This window comes from Brachyistius frenatus, unplaced genomic scaffold (assembly GCF_029030835.1).
Source record: "Brachyistius frenatus isolate BFR_SWC_R1_liver_20210118 unplaced genomic scaffold, ASM2903083v1 Contig_261, whole genome shotgun sequence".
Taxonomy (NCBI): Eukaryota; Metazoa; Chordata; class Actinopteri; family Embiotocidae; genus Brachyistius; species Brachyistius frenatus.
In genome coordinates, this window is record NW_027210860.1 from 377,129 (window position 1) to 402,587 (window position 25,459).

General features: G+C 44.3%; 3 protein-coding genes and 1 long non-coding RNA gene across 5 annotated transcripts; 2 read left to right on the top strand and 2 right to left on the bottom strand.

Annotated features, from left to right (window-relative positions):
* The first annotated feature begins 111 nt into the window (after positions 1-111).
* Positions 112-11,726, top strand: ssh3 (slingshot protein phosphatase 3). The gene is made up of 17 exons (XM_069721356.1): positions 112-263; positions 1,720-1,870; positions 3,279-3,316; positions 3,396-3,573; positions 3,977-4,092; positions 4,233-4,301; positions 5,175-5,240; positions 5,429-5,611; positions 6,185-6,278; positions 6,443-6,571; positions 6,806-6,852; positions 7,005-7,151; positions 8,574-8,774; positions 8,916-9,156; positions 9,253-9,366; positions 9,487-9,582; positions 10,309-11,726. The coding sequence occupies exons 2-17, from the start codon at positions 1,823-1,825 to the stop codon at positions 10,441-10,443; spliced, it is 1,902 nt and encodes a 633-aa protein (XP_069577457.1). The 5' UTR covers positions 112-263; positions 1,720-1,822; the 3' UTR covers positions 10,444-11,726.
* Positions 10,260-15,294, bottom strand: mrpl18 (mitochondrial ribosomal protein L18). Its single transcript, XM_069721357.1, has 4 exons — positions 15,063-15,294; positions 12,937-13,105; positions 12,221-12,455; positions 10,260-12,103 (listed from the first exon to the last, which is right to left on the bottom strand). Exons 1-4 carry the CDS (start codon positions 15,277-15,279, stop codon positions 12,026-12,028), a joined length of 699 nt encoding a protein of 232 aa, XP_069577458.1. The 5' UTR covers positions 15,280-15,294; the 3' UTR covers positions 10,260-12,025.
* Positions 13,116-14,018, top strand: LOC138634438 (uncharacterized). Its single transcript, XR_011311975.1, has 3 exons — positions 13,116-13,143; positions 13,174-13,209; positions 13,984-14,018. It is a non-coding gene; the product is annotated as an uncharacterized lncRNA (long non-coding RNA).
* An 87-nt stretch (positions 15,295-15,381) lies between the features above and the next one.
* On the bottom strand, positions 15,382-24,201 carry tcirg1b (T cell immune regulator 1, ATPase H+ transporting V0 subunit a3b). 2 transcript variants are annotated; one of them, XM_069721355.1, is made up of 21 exons: positions 24,060-24,201; positions 22,784-22,902; positions 22,262-22,340; positions 22,025-22,173; positions 21,824-21,919; positions 21,652-21,713; positions 21,437-21,563; positions 21,237-21,319; positions 21,045-21,138; positions 20,621-20,833; positions 20,357-20,507; positions 20,089-20,228; positions 18,997-19,154; positions 18,812-18,902; positions 18,612-18,730; positions 18,280-18,493; positions 18,061-18,174; positions 17,891-17,977; positions 17,667-17,787; positions 17,272-17,443; positions 15,382-16,276 (listed from the first exon to the last, which is right to left on the bottom strand). In XM_069721355.1, exons 2-21 carry the CDS (start codon positions 22,898-22,900, stop codon positions 16,183-16,185), a joined length of 2,481 nt encoding a protein of 826 aa, XP_069577456.1. In that variant the 5' UTR covers positions 22,901-22,902; positions 24,060-24,201; the 3' UTR covers positions 15,382-16,182. The 2 variants fall into 2 exon arrangements, with proteins under 2 accessions (XP_069577456.1, XP_069577455.1); XM_069721354.1 differs by having other exon boundaries at positions 22,784-22,956.
* Positions 24,202-25,459: the final 1,258 nt, after the last annotated feature.

Consider the following 25,459-nt stretch of genomic DNA (forward strand, 5'->3'; position numbering starts at 1 on the left):
CGAAACGAAAATAGGCGAAATCGTTTCTATTGATGTTGACGTAGCTCGAAGTTTCCCTGCGTCTGACGTCACCGTCTCCTCCTCCACCACCTCCTCCTCCTCCTCCTCCTCGCGCTCCCGTCAGCTCGGTGGTGAACTCTCCTCCAGTGGAGCAGCAGCTGTGCTGTACATGGTGAAGTCCTCACGCTCAGAAAGCAAGGGAAGGCGGAATAAGGAGCCTCGGTGCTGGCGAATTAAGTTGGCACCAAATCCGGAAACCAGAGGTGGGAGCCGGTCCGGGAAAGATGAGAAAATGGTCTCGTTCAGGGTGTTTATAGACATTAATGTCGCCTTACGTTACCGTCAGCTGTTAGCTGGGACCGGCCGTGACAGGCCACCTACTGTTGCTAACTGGTTGTTTGTTGCAGGAACGAGTCTGTTTTTTGTTGTTGTTGTTGTTTTTTTTAAGCTGGTCAGTCGATATTAAACCACTTCGCTGTGATTACTCGCGGGTTAACAATGCCAGGAAATAAGTCGGTGTATTGTCGGTGTGCGATGAGCTGAAGCCATATTCGCTTGCCTGTAATGCAGGAGCTGAGCACCAGTCATGTAACAGTGATGGTCAATGCCCAGCTGCAGCGATCAGTCAATTAATCGATTAAATACATTTCCGCCTTCTTTTTTTTTTTAATGACAAAATAGGAAAAAAATTAAAATGTGTATGATACCAGCTTTCTGCTAATTTCTGGTTCTTTTAGTCTTCCCGTACTAAGATAATAAATTTAATATCTTTTGGTTGTGGACTGTGGGTCGAGACAAAAAACAAACAAAAAAATCAATTTTAGTTGGCACCTTGGGCTTTGGGAAACATTGGTCGACATTTTCCCCATTTTCCTGATATTTTAAAGACTTGACAGCTACTCGATTAATTGAGAAAATAGCTGAGTTTTATTGACAGTGAAAAAAGGAATCGTTATTTGCAGGCATACAAGAAACTTTCTGGAAATATTTGCTTCACACACTTCAGGCTATAGTTGCATGGATGTGTAAATTATTAAGAAATATAGTTTTTCTTTTATTGGTCAACATTGCTGTACATAATGACCTGAGGCACATCCTTATATTTGACTTGACTTTATCAACAATCATGACACCCGTATCTAATAAGCAGGATTTCCAATACAGTAATCCTTTTTCAATCTTATTTTATGTTTGTTATTTTATTGTTATTTATTATCGTACATCTGTCCTCTCAATTTGTTTTATTCTGTCATTATACAATAAAAAAAAAAACAAGTGTGCCACTGAAGTAATGCAAGTTTCATTACTGGAAAAAATGACAGTCAATTATGTCCTGGCCTATCAATATATATTTAAATTGATACCTTGTTATTTAAAGGTATTGTGAAAATATGACATTTTTATACATTAAATAACTAGACAGAAGTATCTGCTTTATGTTAATCTAGTTAAGGGGATTACTGATAAATCTTGGTACTTCACATAAATGAAAATATCTTGTATATCCAGCAGATAAAGGTCGGGTGGTGTAGTTCACGTTATTCATCCTCCTGTTGTTCCACCCTTCTTCAGCTAGATTAAATAACTTGGCAGCTACTGTAAAAAAAAACAAAAAACGAATTCATCAATTTCATAGGACTCCCTAAACCAGATATCTTTTCTCCTCGGACTCGTATTTATTGAAGGTAATCAAACCCGATTCTCCACGTGTCATTTCAGAAAAGAAATACCTGAGGTCACCCCTCCCACGGCACACTTTTGACTGAGGAACCTGTCTGAGCCTGCCACAATTTGCAGCTTCGGTGGAGTTTGCCACTGCACCATGGCTCTGTTGACGCTCCACAGGATCCCATCCGTCTCCACTTCTCCAGTGAGTCCAGTCATGTTGCACACAAACATTTTGCACTGTATTCCCAGATATGAAGTTGTTTACTCCTGCTTTACAAAGAATGATTCAGAGCGTTGACTACGAGCTGCTCCTGCCGGCAGCTGCTCCTGAATGCGTCCCTTTGTGGGTATCATCACCACATTTGCCTGAACGATAACGAGGCAGTTATGTTTCTCAGGAGGTGCCAGCGATGTGATTGCACTGATAGGCTTACAGGACAAATGTGCTACGAATATAGCTGCATCAGTACGATTTAGCTCCCGTTAACATTCATCGCAGCATTGTGGGAAAGTAAATGAATCACGTTGTGTCTGTTCTCACTTGTAGTGGTTAAATGCGTATAATCATGTAAACACTGTGTCCTCAACCTCTGTCCCTCTTATCTCCTCTCCTCACATTCTGTCACTCTATCATGACAAATATTTAATGTTATGTCGAAGGCCTGGCTTTTCTTCTGGTCTTTATCATCGTCATCTAAACCATAAATGATTTAACTGTGGGTCCAATTATCATTTTTTGCATATTTTGTCACAGAATCTAATCACTCTACTGTCTTAACTTGTGTTTTCTCCTCTTTTTGTTTCTTTTTTTTTTTTTTGTCTTCTTCAAACCCTCATCGTTCCTCTACTGGCTCCTGCCCACTTCTCCTCTTTCATTTCTTAAACTCTGTTTCTTGACTCTGTCTGGATTTGTCAGTTGCGTAAAAGGTAATGTTACTGTCTCAAGTTTTTTTTTTCCCCTCTGTAAACCCTTGTTACCATTGCTACTCTCTCTTGTTTCTTTTGCATCATTTATTCTTTTATTTCTAGAAAAATCTTCTTTATAATATCAGTGTTTATCTGCTTGTTTTTACCCGCCCGTAGCCTCCATTTTCGTCCGCGTACATATCATACTTTGTGTTTGTCTCCTCACTGCTGCACCTTATCTCTGTCAGACCACATTTCACTGGAGGAATTATGGAAGAAAAAAAATTCCTGTCATTTGTGTCCACACTTCTGGCAGGAAAGCATCATACACAGTGCTTCCAATGCGCCCAGAAAATGTCTTTTAACACATTTGTCTTTATGAAGTTAGAAATACAAACTTTGTATTGCAAAGTTTTATCACATTAATTAGTGTATTTCAGCTGCAGCATCTCCTTTGACCTTCCTTTGGGATGTGCGTATGTCAGCTTTTTTCACAAATACCTACAGCCTGCACGTCAAAACATTTCCAGTCAGAGTGCTTAGAACAGATAAAAGTAAAATGATAAAAACCATCATCAATAAAACAAAAAGATAAGATCACATACAACTAAAGCACACGTACATAATGGAGGCTAAATAGTTTTCATTTTCCAGTCTTCTTGATGAGGCTTTCTTGTTATTTACGCTATATATTTTTTTTAAAGGACGAAAGCCTCCAAAGAAGAGGCAGACTTCAGAAAAGGTAGATATGCACCCATGTCAGCTTCGTATTTTGATGATTATAAGCAGCTAGACTGACTGATTTCTGTCGAAATCTTCAGGGAGAGCTTTGCCCTCGTAAAAGGGGCGGCCCTTCTACTGGAAGACGGCGATGGCGTGGGTCTTCACGAGGACGCTCAAACCTCTCCGCTGAAGCAAAGCAGTCAAGCGTCGGACAATCGGCACAGACACCTCCATGCCATGGTTGAACAGCTCAGACCCGAAGATACCATCAAGCTGGTGAGGCCTCGTGTTTACACGCACTGTTCAGATGAGACAAGGAAAACTTGAAAAATGTTGCACAGGCAGAGTTTTTTTTGTGTGTGTGACTTATTTCACAAAGTAAAAATGTGCTGTGTCATCTTGTGTCAGGTAGAGGTGATACATTGGATTCTAGCCAGTATAATGATCCCTCCGTAAACACGGCATTCATTTCCTGGATACATTTTTTTCCAGGACGGCCATGGAAAATAAACTGAACAGGATATTTTGACAGGGTTATCAGACAACTTTAGAGGAAACTGAAAAATGTTGCATATAGACCATGTTAATTTTATTTGGCTTCACCAGTTTTGCCCTCCTGTTTGTCTCCTCACATGTCTCGTACATCCCCTTCCTCTGTCCTTCTCTCTCGGTCCTGCAGGCAGTGCAGTTGGAGTCTGCCAGCCTGGTCAGAGTCAGGTATCTCATTGTCGTCTCCACGCTGGGCAACAAACAAGAGAACATTCTGCTGGGGATGGATTTCCCGAGCTCAGACAGGTGTGTGTCACCAACATGCTGTTCCACAAAAAGTGCACAAGAGGAGATTTCTATTTGGTTCCCAAATATCTCATTTAGCCTTGACAAGTTTGACTTCCTTCCTTGCCTTGTGTCTCTGCTTCCTTCCTGCCTCTTTCAAGTGATCAGAGCACCATCGGCCTGGTTCTGCCGATATGGAGCGACACACAAGTGTATCTGGACGGAGACGGGTAAGGAACAAAACAGACTGGGGATTGAATTAAAGGTATAAAAGCACAAGCGAGTAGTGTGTGAGGCTGCAGCACAGACGGTGCAGCCGGGCGTCTGGGATTCTGGCCAGAGATAATGGGAATGAGTAATGTCCGTATTTATGGAGTTGGATCATTCTCCGTGAATTACAAATGCTCCTGCCACTCACTCAGAATCTTATATAAGCATTGGAGATCATGTGTTTTTCTAATGAAATGAAAGTATTGTTACCTTTTTGTTTTATGTCTGTATGTAAAGGTCAGTGAGAGTTGAATAGCTAGAAGCTCTAATAAGTCTGTGGTTGCATTGTCGTGCAGTTAGATCACAATGTTCCTTCCAGTTCACTTTTAGTGTGTAGTTGAATAACCAAACTATGGCTGGATTAAAAATGGCCGGGAACTGCTGACGTTCAGAGGAGGATGTAGAGAAGGACACGGTGAAACGGAGAGTTAGCAGCTCTAAAAAAAATAAAATAAAAAAAAAAAACAGTCGGGTGAGCCTGATGTAGGGACTCTGCTGTGTTTTAACTAATCTGCTGCCGCACGCTGAGCGTCATACAAGATGCTTTGATCGGTTGCCACGTCACACCAGTGTGTTCACCCTCATTAGCCTGGATCACACCTCCAACTGTGCTACTTTCTCTCTCTCTGTTTTCACACGTTCATTCTCCACGTTATTCACAAGAACTATGTCTAATTAACACTGAATAATATCTCTGTCTTCAAAGTCCGGCCATGTTGTAATATTGCTTCATATCAGTATTACCTTATTTCTTCTTCTTTTTCTTCTTCTTCTCCTCTTCATCTGAATTAACTGTTACAGCTCGTATTTCTTGTCTTTTTTTTTATTTGCAGCGGTTTTAGCGTGACGTCAATGGAAGAAACCAGGATTTTCAAGCCGGTTTCCATGCAAACCATGTGGTAAGTGATGCTTGACACACGGTTATTACAATTTTAATATTAACATCCTCACTGTGACATCCCGCACATCACTGCATAAAGATGAATGGCTTTCTTCATCTCTGTAGCCTCTTTCTGAGATTTGTAGTTTCTCTGGATATACATAGTGACATTCCCCCCCCTCCTCCCCCCACACACACTGCGATAAGGTCAGTGCTGCAGGTGTTACACGGCTGCTGTGAGCGGGCGGTCCAGGCAGTGCTGATCCCAGGCTCGGGGCTGGAGTGGGCTCAGCACTACCACCAGCACATCGAGTCCGATCGCTTCTGCCTCAACGAGTGGGAGGCCATGAACGACCTGGAGTCGGTCCGCAGGGACAGTAACGGACAAAGGCAAGCGCCGGTCCTATTTTGATGTCTATTCTTTCATCTGTATCGGCCGAGTTGGACAAACGTTGTCTCCTGTTGCCAGAGGTGAAAGAAGAGGTTTATTCGGACAAGTCAAAGTAGAATTACAACAGTGAACGAGGGGAACTCGAAGAGTTCAGAGACGGTTCCTGTTGTGTCGAGCGCAGCACTGAGATGTGCCCAGAGCAAGAGGAAGCAATAGCTTTCAGAACTATTTCAAGTTACATCACTTGATCAATGTCAGTAACTCAGTAACACGCTTTAGAGACCACGATTCAGTTCAGTTAATGATTTCTCTGATCTATTTTTAATGCCTAAAGAAACAAATTGCAGCTGTCAATAGGGAACTAAGAAGAACACTTATTCCCTCTGTACTAGAGTAAAAGTGGCATCAAGTTGACTTTCCTAAGTAAACTAATCATAGTGTTTGAGTAAATTATACTTGTTTTTACATCACTGCCTTCTGGTATAAATGTAGAAATAATATAAGATCTGTCTGTTATTGCTCGTGCAAATCTGTCAGCTCATACTAATGTTTCACTTTTGTTGCATGTGCAGCTCGGCAGACAGAGTTTCCAACGAAAGTCTGATCAAAGAGCACCTGAGAGACATCATGAGGACTGAGGACCTGGACAACCTCACGTCTAAAATGGTGAGACAAGTGGACGGACACGGAGAGGAAGTTGGTTTGAGAAGAGAGAGAGAGAAAAAAAAAGGCAGATAATTATTAGAGCGTGGCTGAGGAAAATGCCGGTTCAAACATTTTGAGAATATGTGATTGCCTGTGTAATGTATATTTCTGGTTTGCTGCTGTAGGTGCACGCTGCCCTGGAGACCAGCATAGGCTTCGACATGAGGCCCTACAAGGAGTACATTGACAATGAGATCCTGGTTACTATGGCGCAGATGGACAAGCCCTCCAAAATATTTGACTACCTTTACCTGGTGAGATATTTCAGTTTTCAAAGACAGTAATACTCTTTATTTTACCACCCCGGTGAGAAGCCTTTCTCTTACTCGAGTCAGTAAACCAAAAGAAGGGTGCCGTCGGCAGGACTCCGTCATGTGACTGCAACTTCCTCTTTGTGGGAGACGTGTGTTGACAGCGATAGGGAAGATGGCTTTCCTCCTCCTCTCCTCTACCCTTGACAGAACCTCTCTTTCTTTATCTGGTTTCAGGGCTCAGAGTGGAACGCAGCTAACTTTGAGGAGCTGCAGAAAAACAAGTCAGTGTTTTTGCCTGCTCTGTGTATTGTTGTCCTCCTCCACACTTAACTGTCCCATGACATGAGTAATCCTGAACCGTGCGTTGTGTTTTGCCAAGTCACCACGGTGGCTCTGAGTTTGCGTCCCGTGTTATTTTTTATTTTTTTTCCAGCATTGGCTACATTCTGAATGTGACGAGGGAGATTGACAACTTTTTCCCCGAGTCCTTCACTTACATGAACATCAGAGTGTACGATGTGGAAGCCACCGACCTGCTCCCCCACTGGACAGATACGTACAACTTCATCAACACTGCAAGGTAAACCTGAAACGCCAAACACACCAGAGGGGTTTGAAATCCAGACTTTTAATAAAAGGCACCCCACCGTCTATTTCACTTATCTGACACGTCGCGTTTAGACTTGTCGAACTAAAAGGCATCAAATTGATCATATATTTGGCTCCAACTGGCCTGAAGCTCAATCTTAGCTTAGTTTAGCTAAGAACAGCCTTGCCCTGTCTAAACTCTGCCTCACACCTGTTAAACTCTAACTGCCAGACCATTAACTCGCTCTGGGCAGGTGCCCAACAGCTACACTTTCATTTTTACGTCAATCCAATAAACGTATAAGATGTTTATGGTGCAGGTTTGGATTAATTTGTAACCATTTAACAGAACCAGGCTTGTCCTGGTTTCTTTTCTTTTGGTTGTATTTGAACAATCTTAAGCGCTCATTTAGGACGTTTCCAAATCCACTTTTGTTAGTTTAATTGCAGATAATCCGAGCACAATAGTAGGCGCCTGGTTCAACGGGGTTGGATTTAGGTGCTTTCATTTATTATGGGTGTAACACGAAGCCGGGTCATCTCTTATTACTTTAAGAGGCAGCCGTGCTTGCAGCTCGGTGGATTTCTGTTGTAACAGCAGATCTGCCGAGTAGAAGGAAAGAACCCTTCTCTGCAGAGGAAACAGATCAGACTGATGTTCACAATCATAATCGTTCACGTTGTAATGTCTTATTTCTTTCATTTATATTTTTTGCATGTCCCTGTGCTGCTGCATGTCCCTGTGCGTGTATTGGCATCGTACCCGCCTACGTGGGAGCACATTTCTCTCCTGATACTGCGCCCGTAAAATAACAGCCATCGATTTAGGACCAGGTTTCTGTTGGTCAGCTACTTTACACTGCGCTTGACCAAACCTCATTTAACAGCTTCATGGTGCACACACTGGCACACGTACATCTGCTATTTAAACACTGTGGATTCTGGGCGGGCAAAATGACAACCGTGTCAGTTCTGATATCGGGAAAAGAGACTTTGCACCACGTGTACGATACAGACCTTCGTGTGAAGCTAAGCTAAACGACTGAGAGCGTTATCTTGTTATATCCCGTAGATTTACCTCACGGTGTCTAGAAATGCGGACCGAACCGTGGAACATCGCGACTGCATTATTCAGATAGAAAAACACGGCTCCTTTACTTTCAGTTGTGTTTGGACTCTTTAAAGAGAAACTCTGAGGGAAGGTTACCGTCTGAGAAAATACATCAAAGCTTGAAGTCTTATCTGATATTTGTCTGACTGATCAGCCTGTTGGAGTGACTACTTCACTAAAGCTACCGGTATTTCCCCGTCAAGTGTTTTTAAATCTGTTGCGTGTAAAGCTGGTGATTATCTCAACACTTGCATTCCTCCCTAAACACCGAAATGAGCTTCCCTTCCTCTCTGCGTATCACAGGGAGAACGGGCAGGCGGTGTTGGTGCACTGTAAGATGGGCGTGTCACGCTCTGCATCCACAGTGATCGCTTACGCCATGAAGCAACAGCGCTGGCCGCTGGATATGACCCTGGCCTTCGTTAGGGACCGCCGGTCCATCATCAAGCCCAACGAGGGCTTCATGAAGCAGCTCCAGACGTACAACGGCATCCTCAACGCAAGGTGGGGCACGACGGGCTGCATGTAGATCTCCGTTACAAGTGTTAGTTAGTTCCAGTGTGACGAGCTTCGTCTTTGCGTTTGCTGACATTTCAACAGCTGATTTCAGGGGCTCCCTTGTTGTCTGTTCATTTATAATTCCAGCCAGCAGCGCCACAGCGCTCTCTGGAGGCGAAAGTCGAGAGACCAACGCCAAAAGACCTTGCACAAGGAGGAAGGAGGGGAGGAAGGGCAGCCGGGGGAGGAGGAAGATGAGGAAGATGAGGGACTTGATGATGATGAGGAGGAGGAGGAGGAGGAGGAAGAGGACGAGGACGAGGATAGTCCAGAAGAAAAAGATCTTGGCAGTCCGGATGAAAAACGCGATTCAGAGGTCGACCATGAGGTAGTTATGTCATCACTAATGTTATAAGCATTTAAAATCCTGCAGATTTCTTCATGTTTGTAGCTTCAACTCTTTTATCTTCCCAAACTCACCCAGGCGTTGGAAGAGCCCGCCTTCAAGTCTGACGAAGGCGGGTCCACCCAGGACCCGGACCCGGAGCCGACTGGACCAGCAGTCGGTCCTGTCATCACTGTATATGGACCAGACAAGGTGAGCGCACACACACACACACTCACTCACTCACTCACTCACTCACTCACTCACTCTCTCTCTCTCTCTCTCTCTGTGCATTTGAAGTTATTTCTCTTTTTATTTCTCTTTGATCTCAAGGTCCTTTCGAGTGTTAATCGCAGTGGCCGGATGAACCTCTTCTCCCTCATGCAGTCCATTAGTGAACTCGACGATGGAGCTAGAGGACACGAACAGGTAAACGAAGCTGAGTGTCTCTCTCTCGTATTCTTTATAACTTCACTGTACACACAAAGTGGCAGATTAGGAAGTGAAGGATATGTACAGGAGCCCGTTGTTGAAACAAACTGAACTTCGACTGAAAGATTTAAATAGCTGTAAATTTCACTTTGAAACTGTTCACAGTAACTTTGGAGTCGAGTGATTCTGTTGAAATCTCTACAAGCAACTCAAAGTGCAAAAGTACCAACTCACTTTAGTTTTGACAGTTGAAGTTGTTGTTTTTCTTGTCAAAATGACCTCCGCTGCTGTTTCAAAGGGTTTAGCTTTTAAAAAGTCAAGAGACTGAGCAGCATATTATACATCCCGTATGTTACAGCTTTTGATGCACACTGAAAATGCACTTTTACCACTTCCGTTTTTCAGCTTCCTTTCACTTATCTAATATTTGAAAACTGTCAAATTTCTCTGTAGGCTGAACATTTCTGTTCTGTGCCAACGCTCATTCCAGTTAGCAGCTCTGAGGTGTCTTGTAGCCGAGTGGCTCAGATGTATACGATGAGTCCGCGGTGTCTTATGGTTGCATGATTCTGGAGGAAGACGTTTTGCACGTCGTCCGTCGATTTTTTTTTTTTTTTTTTTCCTTCTTGCATTTCCTGTCAGTATCTCTACTAAAAAAATTAAAAAAAATAAAAAAATATCCGCTTTAAAAGTTACTCTGCTGCTCGATCCTTCTTTTCACAGCTGCCTGGCAGCCCCAGGCGGTCTTCAGGGCAGCGGAGGCCTAGCCACGGGCGACGGGGTCTCACTCACCAGAGAGCGTGTGTGGACGTTTCACCTGACCCACACAGCCTGCAGGATGCCGCCCAGAAGCCCTGAAGTGATCAAAGACGGGGACAAGCAGGGAGGCGGTGGGGGAGGGAGTGTAAAGGAGGCAAACACCTGAAGGACACAACCAGGAGGAATGTGAGCTGCGGGAACGCGCCAAGGTTTTTATACACTGATTGCAAAGTTTTAATATATATTTTGCAGGTCTTTTCATTACATATCTCAGCCCTTAATAACTTGTAATTCATTTTGATAAAAGAACTTGCTGCAGTATTGCTGTAACAGTGCCAGGCAGAATACCAGATAGCTGAAGTCATTGTATATTGTTGTATTATGTGTGGGGGAGGGTTTTTTTTTGTTTATTTTTTATTTTTTTTAAAGCTATCCCACCACAAACAAACCAGAATGTCTCTCCAGAGCTCCCTCCTCCCTTCTGAAGCTCTCCCATCAACGCTCCAGATATATCTATGCAAAAATGGAGGCTGTATGCTGCCAGTCCAAAGTAGACCGTTTTAAATGCTCTTCATGTACTTTTCTCTTTCTCATCAGATTTTTTTTTTCTTCTTCCCCCCCACAAGACGTACATTGTTCACAGATGAGTGGGTTTGACTGTATCTAAGCTGTGCATTATGGACCACGTCAGGGCCAGTTCTATGGCACATGCCCGTTTGCCTAACTATGTATCCCTATGTGCCAGTGAATATATATTTAATTGGAAATCTTTATCATGTCAGTATGTTATGACCCATTTCATTTGTATCCATTGTATTTAAACACCACGGCTGCATGAGTGCCTTCAACCCGAGAATGAATTAGGACTCTTTATGATTGGTGTTTTTACTGCGAGGCGATGGCCACATGTTGTATTCCTGTCGTGCCGTTTCTCACTTGATTCGATCGCTTCATGAACGTGACTTCCCAGGGTTGTGCATGTATATGCATAATGCATTTGTACAGTGTATATGTATGGACACATCATTGCTGAACACCTGGGCGCATGCCTTGTGCTTGTACAGCAAGACGGTGAGAGCAAACTGTTCAGGGTTTCCTCCTCGTGTAGAATGGATGAAGGTCAATTATTCAATATACTGTTTTCAGACTTCACTCGATGCTGATGTGGAACATTATTATTATTATTATTCCATGCTGGTGTGACTTTTTTTTTTTTTTTTTTATCCAAGGAACCCAAGCTGAAGCTTACTTCATTTGACTTGCATGCTCACCATACGAAAAAAGAAAACATGCACTTTATAACTCCCTGAAAAAAAAAAAACACGCTGTTCCCAGTACCTGAGCCAACTCTAGCTTTCCTATAAATAAAATGATCAATGATTCCTCTTTTTTTTTTTTGCTTTTTGCACTCTTGTTTACAATAAGCGCTTTGAGTGAAAAATAAATGAATCCACTCCAACCAGCCACTTGTTGATTAAATAATACACAGGAGGAGAAGGGCTTCTGTTCAGAAACACTTTATCCACAAGAGACAAAATCACAGGGACCGACTGCCTTTCTTTCATCCTGAATACTGTCACTCACTGAAATGCTGGTCATCTCGGGAACAGTACAGTAGTGATTCGCAGGGAGTAAGAGATGCAGAGGACATTTATACAAAACAACTCGTGTGACAGAAAATTCATGTCCCGACATATTTCCTTCTGGGTTCGCTGAGGGTGATTCCTCCCTCTTTCATCGCAGCCCTGAAAGACTGAACCTGCAGAAGACCAAAAAAAACAAAACAACAACAAAAAACAGGGAGAGACCGACATGAAGCAAGCCGACGACTCGAGCGAGGAAAATATTTACAAAGTCCCCTGGTGGTTGTACTCACGGCATCCGAGCGGTACGTCCAGGGAATGGCCCGGTACACCATCCTGGTGATGCCAGCCCGCTGGCATCGATGCGCCAGCACCTCGCCCACCGCCTGGCACGCCGCCACGCAGTTTGTGGAAGCCAGCTCCTTCTTCACCGCCCACTCTTTGGTGGAACAAGAGAGCACCGGGATGGGAGAGCTGCTGGAGAACACTTGTGCCGTAACGTGGTGTTGGCTGCGAGAGAACATCAGCCTGAAAAGATGAGACAAACACCGTAAGACACGTGGAAATTCTTGGGGGGGGGGGTTTTTAGGAAGAAAAAAAAAATTCTTCACTTTTTGTCTTTATATTTCACAAAAACTAGATGTTCAATACACGTTTACTATCTTCTCTTATTTAGACTTTTTTTTTTTAAATGTTTTAGATCCTGCAAGTATGTGCAAATACATTAAAATAGTCATTTTCCATTTACGGGTTAAACGAAACTCAGCAGAGACAGATTCATGTTCCAAACATTACAAATATTGTTCCTGTACATTCAAACGGATCAACTTAACAAGAGGGTTCTGTAAAACAGAGTCAATATCAGATGAGCTTTCACGCAACACTTTATTTCTAGACTACCAACATGCAGCTCCGATAGCTGGTGGGCGGTCAGACACGAGAGACGAACAATCAAACACCGTTTTTGACACAACAGCTGATGTGACGTGGTCACGCGTGGAGAGCAGACCTGTGGTAGAACTGCCGGTGGGGCCAGGTCGTCTTCCAGCCCCGGTCCTTCACAGCCAGGGCCATCTGCTCCAGGTTCCGGGGGTTCCTGTTCACGAAGGTCGGACTCACGGCTTCCTGTTCATCCGCGCAGGGCTCCGGCCGAGAGGCTGCCCGACTCATACACCGAGCTGGGTGACAAACAACAGATCCACAGATACAGATACAGGTCCAGATACAGACACAGGTCCAGATACAGATACAGGTCCAGATACAGGTCCAGATACAGATACAGGTCCAGATACAGACACAGGTCCAGATACAGACACAGGTCCAGACACAGACACAGGTCCAGATACAGACACAGGTCCAGATACAGGTCCAGACACAGGTCCAGATACAGACACAGGTCCAGATACAGGTCCAGACACAGGTCCAGACACAGACACAGGTCCAGATACAGGTCCAGACACAGGTCCAGATACAGACACAGGTCCAGATACAGGTCCAGATACAGACACAGGTCCAGACACAGACACAGGTCCAGATACAGGTCCAGACACAGGTCCAGATACAGGTCCAGACACAGGTCCAGATACAGACACAGGTCCAGATACAGGTCCAGACACAGGTCCAGACACAGACACAGGTCCAGATACAGGTCCAGACACAGGTCCAGATACAGACACAGGTCCAGATACAGGTCCAGACACAGGTCCAGATACAGATACAGGTCCAGACACAGACACAGGTCCAGACACAGACACAGGTCCAGATACAGACACAGGTCCAGATACAGACACAGGTCCAGATACAGACACAGGTCCAGATACAAACACAGGTCCAGATACAGGTCCAGACACAGGTCCAGATACAGATACAGGTCCAGACACAGACACAGGTCCAGACACAGACACAGGTCCAGATACAGACACAGGTCCAGATACAGACACAGGTCCAGATACAGACACAGGTCCAGATACAAACACAGGTCCAGATACAGACACAGGTCCAGATACAGACACAGGTCCAGATACAAACACAGGTCCAGATACAGACACAGGTCCAGATACAGACACAGGTCCAGATACAGATACAGGTCCAGATACAGACACAGGTCCAGATACAGATACAGGTCCAGATACAGGTCCAGATACAGATACAGGTCCAGATACAGACACAGGTCCAGATACAGGTCCAGACACAGGTCCAGATACAGACACAGGTCCAGATACAGGTCCAGACACAGGTCCAGACACAGACACAGGTCCAGATACAGGTCCAGACACAGGTCCAGATACAGACACAGGTCCAGATACAGGTCCAGATACAGACACAGGTCCAGACACAGACACAGGTCCAGATACAGGTCCAGACACAGGTCCAGATACAGGTCCAGACACAGGTCCAGATACAGACACAGGTCCAGATACAGGTCCAGACACAGGTCCAGACACAGACACAGGTCCAGATACAGGTCCAGACACAGGTCCAGATACAGACACAGGTCCAGATACAGGTCCAGACACAGGTCCAGATACAGATACAGGTCCAGACACAGACACAGGTCCAGACACAGACACAGGTCCAGATACAGACACAGGTCCAGATACAGACACAGGTCCAGATACAGACACAGGTCCAGATACAAACACAGGTCCAGATACAGGTCCAGACACAGGTCCAGATACAGATACAGGTCCAGACACAGACACAGGTCCAGACACAGACACAGGTCCAGATACAGACACAGGTCCAGATACAGACACAGGTCCAGATACAAACACAGGTCCAGATACAGACACAGGTCCAGATACAGACACAGGTCCAGATACAAACACAGGTCCAGATACAGACACAGGTCCAGATACAGACACAGGTCCAGATACAGACACAGGTCCAGATACAGACACAGGTCCAGACACAGGTCCAGATACAGGTCCAGATACAGACACAGGTCCAGATACAGGTCCAGATACAGACACAGGTCCAGATACAGACACAGGTCCAGACACAGGTCCAGATACAGACACAGGTCCAGATACAGATACAGGTCCAGATACAGATACAGGTCCAGATACAGGTCCAGAGACGCAGCTTCAGGATCTACAGTAACACGCAGCAGCGGGACTCGTGCGGTTCACTCACCGGTCTGGTTTGACGCCGCAGATGGACGACACCGTTGAATTTGACCCAACAACAGCCGAACACCGCGACTCACTTCGCTGAAAGCCATCTTCTTCTCCTCAGCTGTGTTCAAACCGCCTCCGTGGGAAAAGGTTATGTCCTCGACAACACGCCGTAGTTTCTCTGCGGCTGTTTCGCCGTCACACGATAAACGCCATCTTTGACATTCGAGTAACATCCGGTTCACTCGGTGCTACTTTAAAACCAGTACTGGCAGAAACAGTCCCCCACCCTCCACGTTCCCGTTTACACGTCTTCCTCCAGAATAAAAGCTCGACTATATTTCAGTTCGTTTAATCGACAGGAATTTACACTTGTGATCAGGAACAATGTAGATGAAACATTCACATAGGATTCAAAATCCTGTTTAATTCCAGTTTAAATTTGATACATTTTACAGTGTAAATTGTCAGAAAAAAAAAGTCCATTGCAGTGTTTTGTACGAAGTAGTGGCATCACAATTGAAGTTATGATACGTCCAAAACACGTATCACAAAAACAAACAGTCGCAATAAGGCACGAGAAGAAGAAAAAACAAATCTAACCATCAATAAATACCTGCGGTGTGTTCTTGGAAGACATGAGGATGGGGGCAAGTATCTTTGGCTCATAAAATCATTCAGATCATTCCCTCCTATTATTTGAACCACCCTGCAGGATTGGTTTACAATATACCAAGTCAACAATCATACATTCCCTTAAACTGCAGAACAGATCCATTGATTGAAGGACTTTCCCTTTTCATAATTGATGTCGATAATAAATGTTTACACAGTGAAAAGTAAATGATTACTATTTCTTGAACTATTGAAAGATGAATTAGAAAGCAGTACATAACAGCAAGTACAAAGTTAGTAAGTGGATACAAAAGTAAAAAATTTTCATATATCATGTCGTCGGAATTCATTATATAATGACTCATTCTCATTATAATGATGCAAAAATAAGAGTCTGTATCATTCATCATGATCATTGCGCGAGTTAATTAAACCGTTTCGTTGAATACCTTTGGTAACACAGGATCATTCTGACACGTGCAGACACATAAATTAATTTAACCGATTGGCAATCATTTGGCCGATCATAAAGCAGCTGAGGCGTTGATCAGAGATGAGAAGGAGAAAGGGTTGAGTTTGTAGCCTGTTCCGCTGTAGAATTTGTTCTGAAACTCCACCCTGCAAGACAAACAAAAATATACTTCAGTGCATGACTAATTGTTCTCCACCCTAAAACTCTTCCCCGATAGCCGAGTCCTGTTTATTCCACAGTAGTCGTAAAGTGTACGTTTTTGACAAAAAAAAAACAACTTTTGATACATATTCTAATCACAAAAACCTTAACATAGGTGCTGATGGTCACCAACAGGGTTTAGTGATTTTTTTTTTTTCTCACCGACATCAGACAAAAATAAAAGTGGAAAAAAAAATCACATGTATAAGAAAAAATAAAATAAAATACATTGGCTAGACTGAAATGAAATGCACTTAGAACATTCATGCTACCTACTGTAAGGGATTTATTGTTCTGTCTGTTATGTATCCTGCATGCAGTGTTGACTTTTTTTTCCTGAATGATCTCATCCACAGATTGAAAAGCAGTAAAAAAAGGAACTTAACAAATTGCCATAATATTTTTTATGGTCATTTGTTTAAAAAGAAAAAAAAGGGGAAAATCTCTTAAAAAAAAAAAAAAATGTATTAAAAATAATCATACTATAATGCAAGGAATCTCTATCTGTTTTTTTTTTTTTCCCCCACATATGCTGACAACCGTTCATCCCACCTGCTTCAAACTTGGTGAGTTTATTGCTCGGATGTGCAAAGTCAAATTTGCTGCGATTTGGACACGCAACACGTTTTATTTTTATAAACTTTAATGAACAGGTAAACAGCGCTCTGTGCGCGGCAGCGGTGGTGGTGGTGGTGTGTGTGTGGGCGAGGGGGAGGGGGTTCCACACCGCGTCACAGCAGACGCAGTCAAGCATGTCTTTACTTCCATCTGCAGCGAGCTGTTCTTATAAAAGCTCCGCAGAAATACCACAAGCCAGGCAAATCATACATCATACCAAACAGGCTACTCTGAACAAACCCTGTGCTAGTTGTAATCACATTAATTAGGCAAATGTATTGTTTGTATTTTTCCTCTTCGTCCTCCTCTTCCTCATCCTTACCAGTGCAGACGGAGTGCGTGCAGAAAGGCTGAGAGTCCCTCCATAACCAGGAGGATGGAGACGGTCAACACGGCAAAGAAGGCAAAAATCACAAAAAGCACTGCAGATCCCACGTAGCCCTGCCACTTCAGCGCAATACGCATGACCATCACCCACAGCACCTCTGACAGCTCTGTGGAGACAAAAAAAGAAATAACTTCCTGTCAAGAGACCCGGCTGGAAAGAATAGCGTACACGAACAACTGACCGAAAAAAAGAGCCGGATGAGTAAGAGTGGTTTTAAACAGGAAGTCATACTCATGTGAGTGGGAAGATGCACATTGTGTCTGTGTGTGTGTGCGCGTGTGTGTGCGTGTGTGTGTGTGTGTGTGTGTGTGTGTGTGTGTGCCACTAACGTGCGTGTGCCAGGCTGAGAGCCCAGAGTCGGAGGTAAGAGGCCGTGTTGGAGATGCAGCCCAGGCAGTACTCTATGGTGTGGATGGCCTGATGCATGAACACGTCTGCGGCGTCAAACTCCTACAGACAGCACAGTTACAGTCATAAGACAAGAAAAACAGGAGAGCACATGTGACCGATTTGATCCGTTTAATGAATTAAGTTAGGACGGCTTCTCTCCCACCTCCTCTTCAGCAGCTCCTCCGTCCACCTCCCCTTGATGGGTATTGATGGAGCCTTCATCAGCCACCAGCAGACGTCTGTCTTCATCCTTGATGTCGCAGACGATTTAAGATCAGAAAATGCGGCTCGTTGTAGATAAAAGGCGTCACGTTCAACCACACACGGACTCACGTCTTGATGACGTCGTCTCCTCTTGAATGTGATGTATTCGACCGTGGGCTTCCCAAGCAGGAGGACTGGGACAGAACACAGCGCCAGCACCACCAGGACCTTCTGCACCACCGACTAAACGCGAAGGGTGACGGGCAAAGAAAACCAGAATGTAGGCTTGTTCCCATCCGTTTGAAACCCTGATGTGTGATATGCAAGGGAAATGAGCAAACCACCCACCTGTCCTGAATAAAGCGGGAGGTTGTCCTTGTTCTCTGTGAAGAGGAACATGTCTATGAAGTGGATAAGTATACTGGGAGCGATTTTGGACTGGGAAGAACTGTAGGCAATCCACTTAAAGACCACCATGAACACCAGGTAGCCAAACAGACACAGCATGAAGAACAGCTCTGGGATCAGCACAAAGAACACACACCTCATCTGGCCAAAGTGCCTAGAGAAAACAACAACAACAACAACAACAAGGGGAACCAGAGACAGAGGATATGTCAAGGCGAGTCAGAATGAAGCATGAAAACAAACAACAGTGGAGGTGTACACACAACACTCACCAGTGGTTGAAGAAGGACAAGCAGACCCCAAAGGTCATGTGAATAACACCGATGATGACGGACATCTTCATCTTGTACGAGTTCAGGAAAGTTAGTTTGTTGTTGGCTAGGCCCCAAATCTGTCAACACAAAACAAGATAATGAGAGACGTGCGGTAATGTTTGTTCTTGAATGAAGGCCGACGAGCGTGACGGTCATACCGGGTCGATGCCAAACGGATAGGCGCTGGTGAAAACGCCAGTCACGACAGGATCCATGGACAAGTACTGGTTCTCTGCCAGCACTGATGCGCTGGAAGAGAACCACAAAGGTCAGAAACAAAGTGTGGACACTGAAGGGGAATTTTTTTATTTTTATTTCGAGTTTCACTACGACATGTCCTCACTTCCATGTGTTGTTGTCGAACATGGGGCCGACGTGCCACGCCGAGTTGAAGGTACTGAGGCCTCTGCTGAAGCACTCGTTGTAAATGGCCCCCGTGTAGATGGAGAACAGTCCCATCAGCAGAATCAGATACCGTCCTCCAAACATCATCGTCCAGATCTGAAACACGGAGACGGACACACATTTCTGAGTTTAATGTTCAACGTCAGAGACATGTTTCAGCACTTTTGTTGCACAGGCATCTCACGTGTTTTTATTAGTGTTCCATCATCAAGGATGAGTATAAATAACATTACCAATAAACTTAAACACAAACTAGACAAGTTCTGAGTACCCTCAATTTAATTTACCTAAACTGTGACTGGGCTGGATTCATAAACAGATGGCATGTGATGATCTGTGCAATCACCATCACATGCATTTGTTTTAGTACGAGTCCAACAGTCTCTGATTGTTAGGTCTGTTTTGTACGGGAGATGATGAAAACCCCCCAAAAAAGGCGGGAGGGATTCAATAAAAAACCTTTCACATCTTTCCTTTTTTAACGTCGCCAAAGAGAAACATAAAAACAATTTAAATGGCTATTAACTGAAAAGAAACCATGTGAACTTATTGTTTGGGTCAAATGTCGAGCTTTTCTATTCGTTTTGGCTTTAAATATTTAAGGTTATTTGCTCTATAATTTCATGTTGTCAACAAATTCCACACAAAAACCAAAACCAACAATGAATTGATCCCACGTGTTGGCAGTGTACCCAAAATCTGAAAGCGGTTTTACTTTAATTGTTAAAAAAACACTTCACTCTGTCGAGTCACACTGTTACACCTTGGGACTTGTTTCTTCATGATGAAAAATATGGGAAATATTGGAATGTATGACATATTTGCTGTCTTATTATGAGTTGGTTAGGACCAGAATCATTTTTGGACAACAATGGGGCGCTATGATACAGAGGAATAACTTTAATAAGGCTCTAATTACAGAGACGTAACGTTTTAGGAATAGCTTTTCATAGTTGGTTGTTTCATGAAATGTTTTGACTACACGAAAAATAAATATACAAGTTATATTTCACATTAGATTTAGAGTTACCTCATTGTTGTTGTTCCTGAGTTTGGGGTCCTTCTCCTCAAGGACCATCCAGAGGGCAGCCAGAGTCATCAGCAGACCATGACCCACATCCCCAAACATCACCGCGAACAGGAAGGGGAACGTAATTATGGTGTACACCGCTGCAGATGAACGAGACAAAAGACTTAACTAAAGACAAACGCAAGACAGACGAAGCTTTCTTTGGGCTCCGCATGGAACAAATCGTTAATGCCAAACACTCAAGAGAAAATAATTCCAGGTGACGTGCCTGGGTTGACTTCACGGTAGCTGGCCACTCCGTAGGCGTCGACGATGTTCTGGAAACCAGCTGTGAAAGAGTTGAGGGGGAACAGAGTAGGTGGAGGGGTGGAGGTAGGCAGGCGGTTGTAGAAAGAGTCGACCCCGCTGCCACTCTTCCTCTGAGGACGGAGAAGAGGGTTGGATAGAGAAACGAAGAGCAAATTAGGTTCATTAGTCGTTTACGTCGAGGTTCCTGGCCTACAACTGTGTCCGCGCTGCTCTGTTGCCTCACCCCTCCCTCTCTCAGAGCACTCTGCAGTTCAGGCAGCTTGGCAGTGGGACACCAGGCCTCAGCGATCAGGCACTTGTCGGTGACAGAGGGGCTGCAGAGGTTCAGAACCATCTGGATCGCCTTGCACTTCTGAACTTGCACCTTCCACTGGGGCAGGACGGCCACCGCCCGCACCAACAGCTGCTGCAGGAAGGTCTCCGTCTGTGACAACACCTGAAGTGCACACGAGGGAAGTCAAAGGAGCGAGGTGACTCGTTTTGAAAATACTGGAACCGTTCATCAGAGAAATGATAAGACCCACACTACTGCAATCTTTTAGTATTTTCAGACGTTACAAAGGAGGGTAAATGCTGGTGATTGTATCAAGGTAGCAATGAAAAGTCACCATGACTTTATAAAAAAAAAAAAAAGGCCAGACACTCACTGATTTGATATCCTCAATTCTGCCTTGAAGACCCTGGAGAATCTCCTCTCTCTCTGTGCTGCTCTCTGGGTATGCGAACGTCTGTGTGCGGAAGCTGTGCGGAGGGGAAGTCAAAAGACATTCAGGCTGAATAGACAGCAGTGAATAGATCAACACTGAAAAAGAACCGAACTGATGCACAGATCTGCCCACCAGTCGCATATCTTCTTCACTTTCTGTCCAATCTGTTCCCCCCAGAAGGAAATAAGGAACACCTTCCACTGAACCATTTCACCCTGCAAAAAATAAACAATAAACAGCAAACAGCTGACGTAAAATACGAATTAAGGAAACCCGTAAAATGAGGTCATCTTTCAACCATGATCCCCTCGCTCTGCATCCGAAGCTCCTACCGTATCAGGATGCTCGAGTCGATCCTCCATTTCTCTAAAATCCACGATAATATAACCGCGACACGCTCGCCATAGCAACCGTTCAAATGAGTTGACTTTCCAAGGATGGACCACTCCTGCCACGAAACTGAAGAAGAGGAGATTTGATGGAAAATGTGTTGCATGTAGATAAAAACAGAAAACGCTTCACGGAAGTTTTGGTAAGTCTTATTCACCAGAGGTGGACATCTTGGCGGTTATCAAACAAGCCTTGGCTTTCCAACGCAGGTGGCGGTGCCTGTGAGAATAAACAAAGGGGAGAAGATTAGGTCGTTTTGTATCGCGGTATAATGAAAGAAAAAGTGATAATGATGCAGGAGCTGCTGCAGACGTGTCATTTGTATCCACCTGTGAGGCTGTGAGACAGTGTGTTTTGGTCAGGACTCCTCTGTACTGACAGAGCTGGGTCAGCTGAGCCCGAAGGCTGTCTCTGTTTCTGGACACCTGGCGAGAAACACACGCACGGCAAATCCCATCAACCCGAAGAGCTCATCCTTCTCTGGTGGTCCACCAAAGATTCATCATCACAGCCTGCATTTAAGCGCTCACCTCTTTAAGCTCTCTGGCCAGCCTCTCGCTCTCCTCTTCTATGGTGATGAGTTCACGGGGCTGCGGTGCCGAAGGTGTCGGGCACGGAGGAGGGAGGGTACCCCCCAAGGATGGAGACAGGGAGCGACTGATCTCCTGCTCCAGGAAGGCTGATGGGCAGATGGAGAATCATGACAGAGCTAATAAATACAGAACGTCAATGGAAATGCATGTGAGGAGCAATGAGTCGGTACTTACTGAACGTTTTCTCGAGTGCCTCACACCGTCGGACCTCGCCGACAAACTTCCTCTGAAAGGCGTTCACGTTGGGATTTAACTGAAACGTCAGAGCAGGGGGGACGAGGTCAACACACTCATTTGTGTTCACGTGATCACGGAACGATAAAGGAGGACAATGTTACTTTATCTGACTGACTCAAAGCGACCATCAGTTCATCATCTTATCTCAAAGTTATTTAATTAGGGATCAAATCAGACAATCCTATTCAGCTGTAAGTAGATTAACTAATGTGCTCTCAATAGAGAATTAGAGCAACGATCAAAGGTTTGTAATGAGCCAAAACGGATGAAAACATAGTCCAAATTATTAGTTACTTGCATGTGAAATAATATAGGCAGAAATAGGAGCACAATAGTTGTACACAGAAAAGTCAAACAGCCCAAAACAGTAGCTGAAGATCCTCAAATTGAGTGAGGAATCTGAACTTTGCACCACAAGATGATAAACGAACAGAAGAAACAAGAGTTTAAGTGACTCACGTCTCTGAACTCAACCAGGCCCAGTTCTCCCAGCTCACTGACACAATTGTAGGCTGAGCCGGACTGAAGGAAGAGCTGCACCAGGCACACCTCCTCGCTGCGAAACATGGAGCCCATCGCTGCCCGCACAACACCAACGAAACAAGTCCGAGTTCAGGTTTTGTTCTTAAAAGCTGACAACAAAGCATCAAAGTACCCACGTTCAAAGTGGGAGGAGAGAGTATTGCAGAAGTGAAGAGCAGATCAGCAATAAATGGTAAAAACAAAACTTCACAGATGGCATCGGGTTTCAGTTAGGACAATAATAAACTTGACTAACTAGACTCAACAATGCAGAAGTGTTTTAGTGGAAACTGCAAAAAGGGGAAGCGTTGAATCCTCCTGACTGTGATGATCAGGTGGGATTTCCACTGTTACACAGATGCGCTCCTGAGAAGATTTCAAGCTTACAATCAACCCTACACAAAAAAAAAAAACCCACAAAAACCCATTGCTATAGACAGTCAGCTGCCTGTTTATTACTCCCACTTAGTTCAAACTGATGACGTCAGATACAGGAGCTCTGAAATGAATCCCACCTTCACGAAGGTTGCAACGTTTGACTTTAAGTTTAGTTCAACATTTTCTGGACGTTGTTGGGAGTTTTCTGCTGAGCTTTGAGGTGCCGTTAAAACGCCCTCGTTGACCAAATGCAGCATTATCATCATCATCATCATCATCATCATCATCACACCTCTAAGACAGTTTCAGCGTGAAGTCAACGGTGTGAGCTTTGTGTAGGTGGTAGTTGTTGTAATGTACCAAATAAACTGACAACTGAGAGTACGAGATGTAAAACGTGTGACTTGGTGTAACTTGAAGGAAACACGACTTGGCTTTATAACGATTAACGCATTCATAAAAAGGGAGTCTAGTAAAAAAAAAAATTTTTTTTTTAAATAGAAAAGGGATTTGCATTTTCTTGTGAATGGTCTTTCACCTCCACAATCTGTCTGCGTCGACATTTATCTCCCCGCGAAACTGGGGCAGTTTCGTTTTACTGGCACACTTTACCAGAGAAACGAGGAAATGAAACGAAAGGTTTAACGTTAAAGCGTTGAATTACTTTTAATTGATTAATGTTAAGGGGAATTCCGAGGAGGGAAGAGGAGGAAGAGGAGGAGGAGGAGGTTGAAATAGGACACTGGTTTGTTTTGTGTCATGCCGATAGGAGTCAAGCTGATAAACCGCTTCATAAAATTAGCACAAAAATCGAGCTAAATCTCAGCTTCCTCACCTTTCTGCCTGCTCGGTTCTGCCGGGCTGCGACGTGCTGTCCTTCAGGCTGTCCGGTCCCGTACCCGCAGACAGACCGGCGACTGCAAACCGGGGGCAAACCAGACGTGTTTGAGAGATTTGGGAGAAGAAGTTCTCCCCGTCTCGCACTTCCCGTTTGTGAGAGTCACGTTACTGGAATCTCACGTGACGGGACAGTCGACGTTCGTCCCTCGTTTGGCCACGAGGGGTCGAGATTTTATTATTATTTATTTTTTTCCCCCACGTGATTTAAATGGCGGTAACGAGTTCAGCCGACACAGTGTGGCGCTATTTGTTCTGTGGAAGTAACGTCTAACCGTCCCTGTGATAATCTGCCACGCGTCGATAATCTGGGATACGATGATAGACAATAATAGGCAAACAATGGTTGCTAAGCAACATACGTAACGACATAATTGGACCGTCATAACCGTGTAATGGGGAGCATGTATACGTCGCGAGGTTCCAAGGGTTGATAAGTTCCCAGGTAAGATCCCAGGGTTCTAAAATCATATGGTTCCATGTTCCCATGGTTCCTATTTCCCTATCGGGTGGTTGTAAGCACCTGATGTCCTCTGTTCACGGTTCCAAGATCCAATGTCTCCGGGGTTCTATGTTACTAGGATTCTATGTTCCCAGGGTTCTGATTTTTTTTTTGTTTTAAAGTCATATGATCCCGTGGTTTGAATTTCCCATGGTCCTGTGTTTCTAGGGTTCTAAATTCAGATGCTCCCTGGGTTCCGTAATTCTAAAGTCTCATGTTCTCAGAGTTCTGTTTCCAAGGTCATTTATGTCCCCCAAGTTCCCAAGGTCTTATGAATTCCCAAAGTTCTTAGTTCCTCTATATTCCAAGGGTCCAATGTTCCTGGATTATGTCCCCAGGGTTCTTAATTCCCATGGTCCTATTTTCCCCTAGTTCAACCCTAATCCCCCAGTTTATATCATTTTAAAGGACCTTCTCAGGATCCCATTATGTGCCATATATACCCATATATATACACGTTGGGACCCTGAAAACCCAAATACGTAGAACGTGGGAACACGGGTGGCATTAGAAAGATCCTGTGTAGTTATATGCAGTGATATCAAACCCGTTTAGATAAACAAACAGCATAATTTGCACCAGAATATATGAAATGTTGCGATACGATGGTGTGAGGATTAATTTCTTGAATTAGGCCTTATCCATGTTAAAGTGGTATCACCACCATCATTACATGATCTCTCCTCCTTAAAGGATTCAAGCAGGATAAACACAAACGCTCTACACGTTGAAAGCACAATGCGTCCTCCTGCGTACGTAGTGTACGTACCGCTGCACCGTGAAGCTCCGACATCAGAGCGCATTTTGATTTGAAGGGGGGGGGGGAATTTATCGGT